The 5,065-nt window shown below is 46.0% G+C and overlaps 1 protein-coding gene across 1 annotated transcript in view; it reads right to left on the reverse strand.

Annotated features, from left to right (window-relative positions):
- The window catches only part of LOC140408976 (zinc finger SWIM domain-containing protein 6-like), a 282,372-nt gene extending 281,643 nt beyond the window's left edge, over positions 1-729 (reverse strand). Inside the window, 2 exon segments of the mRNA XM_072496972.1 lie at positions 169-480; positions 483-729. Coding sequence (XP_072353073.1) covers positions 169-480; positions 483-537 — 367 coding nt within the window. The 5' untranslated portion in view covers positions 538-729.
- Between the last annotated feature and the right edge of the window lie 4,336 nt (positions 730-5,065).

Genomic DNA, 5,065 nt, shown 5'->3' on the forward strand with positions numbered 1-5,065 from the left:
TGTCCCTTTACAAGAAAGGGTATATTGTGTACACTTCTTCACCTGGCTTGCTCTTTAAATTCCTGACGTGGGCACATAATGCATTCTCCTCTTGGCTTCAGGTCTGGTTAAAGAGCCCGGGAGGGGGTGGGGGATAGAGGTGGGGTTAGAGGGGAGGGGGATACTTACCGACTTGAAGGACATTGTCTACACAGCCTGTTTCCAGCAGCGCGATGCCTCGTTTAAAAGGCAATCTGCTCTCGTCGTCCCCTCCGTCTTCGGCCGAATAATTGAATGAGGAATACATGCAAATCTCCCGTTCATTCCTGGGGAAGGACCAGTAGACGATTCGCCTCTGAACGGGTTCCGGGATGCGAGTGAAACGCTCTTCCACTTGCTGGAAAGGCCACTTCTCCGCTACTTTCCTGGCACTGATATCCAGCAGCGACTCTGGCTTGTAGGTCTTGCCGGCCGGGGCCGCCCTCTGTGGTGCTTTGGAAGGTTAAAGCCGGGCCTGCAGCAGAGTCGTTTTGCGGGTGGCTGACCGCGCTCCGCCATACTGCCTCGCTTCGCTACTGTTACATTGAAACGGAAGTTATGTACATTATAAGAGAAGCCTTTATCTGTTTACAATGAGGGCGCGCCTCGGTGCGGCAAAAAAGGTCACACGCTCCTAATATGGGAATACCGGAGGGCCGGTCCTCAGCGCCGGTGAACTCCTCTCATTCCCATGGCTGGGCGGCAATGGCTGGACTCCGCCCATCCCCATACAGGGACGTTCCGTCCATAATGGGAATGGAATGGGCCGAACCCCGGACTTCTCATTCTGAATTCCAAACTGGCACGCCTCCCTCTGATAGGGGAGGGGGAGGGACGACAACCGGGTCCCACCCCGCCTTTGTGACGCCATAAAAGGAGCGTCTGACCTAACTGGGTGGAAGAATGCGGGGGTGTTTCCTCATGAACGCTGGGCAGCTTCCTTTGTACTGCCATATAAAGAGCGGCGCTCCTTGTCGGGGACGGCGTGGAATGTGGGGCTGTCCTCCCCGCCCCGGTGCGGCGGCCCGGCCTTTGTGTTGCCAAATAAGGGAGTCGGTGAGCTGACGTCGCCGCTCTCTTCAAAACAAAGGGCGCACGGCTGGAGACGAGAGGTAGCAGCCGTCGCTCGCTTCCTGCTGCACTGGAGTCTGGTGCCTTGCAAACAGCCCCAGTTCCCGGGGACCCTGCTTGCTATTCTCCCACCCCCCCCCCCCCCCCCCCGCCGCAACAACCCCCGGGAGTGTTTTTGTTTTCAGGTTAACTGCACCCGACTCTCGCAAATCTGAACACCATTCTGGTACAACCCATTCTCCTTCAACAGGGCCCTTTACGATCATGACTTCCTCTTAACAGTCTCGTCGATGTTCTATTTGTGCCAATGTTATAAATGTATTTGTGGCAATGATTTTAGTCGGTGTTCCCTCGCCCGGCACATCTCGACACGTTTTAACAACCGTAAAACAGTTCTCAAGTTTACATTACTGGCAATTACGTACATTGTCCAAATCTAATTTCCGTTCGTTCTCATAGGACATTACAAAAGGGGATTGCGTCTACAGAGTGTCACTGCCAAACTTTTTTGTGTCCTAGTTTATGGTTGAAATAGACCACAGGGAACTGACCGAGCTTAATTCTTTTTACAGTATCCCTTCCACATGTGTCCCTCAGAGATACAAAACGCCTACAAAAAGAATCCAGAAACCATGCCCTTTCCATGACGAATGCAACCTTCGGCAATTTAGGCCCATACTTCTGCTGTCCTAGTTAGTCATCAGACTTCACACAGTACTCGACTTTTCCCATTTTCCAACTGTACAGTGCTGCAACAAACCTGGCAGTCCTGAAAATTCTTGGCAGCTCTTTGCACAAGCTTTGAAGTTCGAGAGTTTCCATACTGTCAAAATGTTTGAACTAAATTGCCATGGCATGTGCAGGGTTTGAGAGGAAGAGGGAAGGGCAAAGTTGGTTAATAACTGACTCCACAGATGTTGTGCTCCACTTGTCAATAATTCCACAGGAAAAATGCATTTTTACACAATCCTGGGGAAGAGGACAAGACATGTTACCCAGTGGATGAAAATGGCATAGGGTCGCAGAATGGTTTCAGCAGAGAAGGAGGCTGTTCAGCCCATCATGCCTGTGCTGGCTCTCTGCAAAAACAACTCAGCGAGTCCTACACGTTTGCACTATTCCCAGAACAATAGAAACAACCACTTTTAAAACAATTTTAATGTAATGAAATGTTCCCAGGTGCTTTATATGAGCATAATTAAGCAAAGTATGACACCAAGCCCCACAATAAGGAAATATAAGATCAGATGACCAAAAGCTTGGCCAAAGAGATAGGTTTAAAGGAATATCTGAAAGGAGGAAGGTGAGGTAGAGAAGTGTAGGAAGGGTATTCCAGAGCTTTGGCCTCAACAACTGAAGGCACGGCCACCAAGGGTGGTGAAGTTATGATTCAGAATGCACAAGAGGCCCAAATTAGAGCACTGCAGATACCTCAGGTGGTTGGGGGGCTGGAGGAGATTACAGGAATAGGTAAGACCAAGATCATGGAAGGAATTGAAAATACGGATGATGGTTTTAAAACCAAGGCATTGCTTGACCAGGACCCAAACAGAACAGCGAGCACAGGTGAAAGGGGAACAGGACTTGCAGCAAGTTAAGACATGGACAGCAGAGTTTTGGATGAACTCAAGTTTTTTGTGGGGGGGGGGTGGGGGGGGGGGGGGGGGGGGGGGGGGGCGGGGGGGCGTAGAATGTGGGAGACTGACCAGGAGTGCTTTGGAATATTTAAGTCTAGTGGCAACAAAAACGTTGATGAGGGTTTCAGCAGCTAATAAACCCTTTAAATTAAATCTTCAAATGAGAATACTGATAAAACAAAAAACACTTACCTTTATAAAGCACATTCAATGTAATAAAACATCCCAAGGTGCGTCACAGGAGGATTATGGAGCAGATTTTGACAGTGAGCCACATATTGGGTCAGATGACCAAAAGCTTAGTTGGAGAGAAAGGTTTTGAGGTGTCTTAATGGAGAGAATTGCTTTGAGATGTTTATTAATCACATTTATATTCAGAAAATAATTTAAAGATTCCTTCACAAATTATAGAATTATGAATGCAAAGAAATGAGAGACCAGATACTAAGAACATAGGAATAAGAGTATGCTATTCAGCCCCTCGAGCCCGTTTCACCATGCAATCAGGTCACTTGATCTGTACATCTGAACTCCATTCATCTTCCTGTGATTTGTATCTGTACTTGATAAAAATCTGTCAATCTCATTCTTGAAAATTTAAATTAAACTAGGAACCACAGCTTTTTCATGGAGTGAATTTCCCATTTGCATTACCTTATGTGAAAAAGTGATTCCTGATTTCATTCCTCAACGGTTTCTCTAAATATGGAAGTGTGCCATTTTGTTTTGGATTCATTCACCAGCAGAAGTAGCTTTTCAGTTATCTATTCCAGCAGATCCTTTTTATCATTTAAAATACCTCAGTTATATCACTTCACAGCCTTCCAAACTCAAAGGAATACATTGCAAGTTTATGTAATTTGTCCTCATACTTTAACCCCTTAAGGCCTGCTCTTATTCCGATAAAACACTACCAATAAATCCTGCCTGAGGTGTCATGTCCAAAAGTAAATGCAGTACTCCAGATGGGGTCTCACCAACGCTCGCCACAAATGAAGCACATTGTTCTAACTTTTAAAACTGGTTTGAGATAAAAGCCATGTGGTCTACCATAAATATATTTGGAGATCCAACAATATAGTCCTATAGTCCTTTCTTAAAGTATAAATGATTTATTAAAGCTTCATTGACCAAAAAGGTTACACTATGCCCATTGAAAGATACGTGGGATAAAGCTTTGGTATTCTGAAATGCTTTAGGTATTTAAATTTTGGGACATATTTTCAAGTTAAGAGAAAAGGCAGATTCCTTTGATAAATCTGTGGGATAGTGGCCTTTCAAAAGCAATCTGCTAAGATGTATTATGTAAAATGAAGAGAGGCCTACAAAATAGGCTGAGAAAATGTATTTGTCTTGGTCACATCTTTTCTTGTTGAAACCTGTGCTCATAGACATTTTTTTAAAAACTCTTTGGCACAGTTACCTAAAACTGTCAGTTTATCAGAGCAAGTCCTAAATATTGTTGTAGTATTCTAGCTCCAAATGATTGATGTGCAGAGAGCACAATGTGGGCGACGGACAAGAAATCTTTTTTTAAATGTTTTTATTGGGTTGTGTTATACATGGTATAAATATAAATATACACAAAATGAGAAAGGGGTTTTTCTCCAAAGGGGGGAAGCACCTGGGTAGTGCCCCTAATGTTATTTATATTTTGGTCTGTTTTTCATTATTATTTGCATGAGCTTCAGTATTGGACCACTCCTTTTTCCATTCTTTTGTCCTCCTTTCGTCTTGCTGTATTCGTTGTACCATTGTCTTCCCCTGTGTTTTCTACCCCATTTGTGTTCCCCTCTCTTTTCTCCCTCCTGGTTCTCCTCTATCCCTGCTACCCCCTTTCTCTCTCGCTGGGTTTGGCTACCCCTTCTTGTTTCCTCGGGTCTTCCCTCACCCCCCCCCCCCCTATCTCTTATTGTGTCTTGACTAGCTCCTGGCTACTTGGTTGTTGACCACAAGCAGGTCCCGGAATATTCGGGTGAATGGCTCCCATATTTTGTGAAAGCCATCTTCCGACCCACGGATGGCGAATTTGATTTTCTTCATTTGGAGAAATTCCGATAGGTCCGACAGCCAGTCTGCAGCTTTAAGTGGTGCTGCTGACCGCCAGCCGAGCAGGATTCTACGTTGGGCGATCAGGGAGGCCCTCCTCCCCATGAACAGATCTGGCTGGTCTGATACCTCGAACACTGACACTTTTGGGCATGGCTCTACCCTCATCCCCACTACTTTGGACATTGCCTCAAAGAAGGCTGTCCAGTACCCCGCAAGTCTGGGGCAAGGCCAGAACATGTGGGTGTGGGTTGACCGGGCCTCCTTGGCACCGTTCACATCTATCCTCC

This window comes from Scyliorhinus torazame, chromosome 3, assembly GCF_047496885.1.
Source record: "Scyliorhinus torazame isolate Kashiwa2021f chromosome 3, sScyTor2.1, whole genome shotgun sequence".
NCBI classification, from domain to species: Eukaryota; Metazoa; Chordata; class Chondrichthyes; order Carcharhiniformes; family Scyliorhinidae; genus Scyliorhinus; species Scyliorhinus torazame.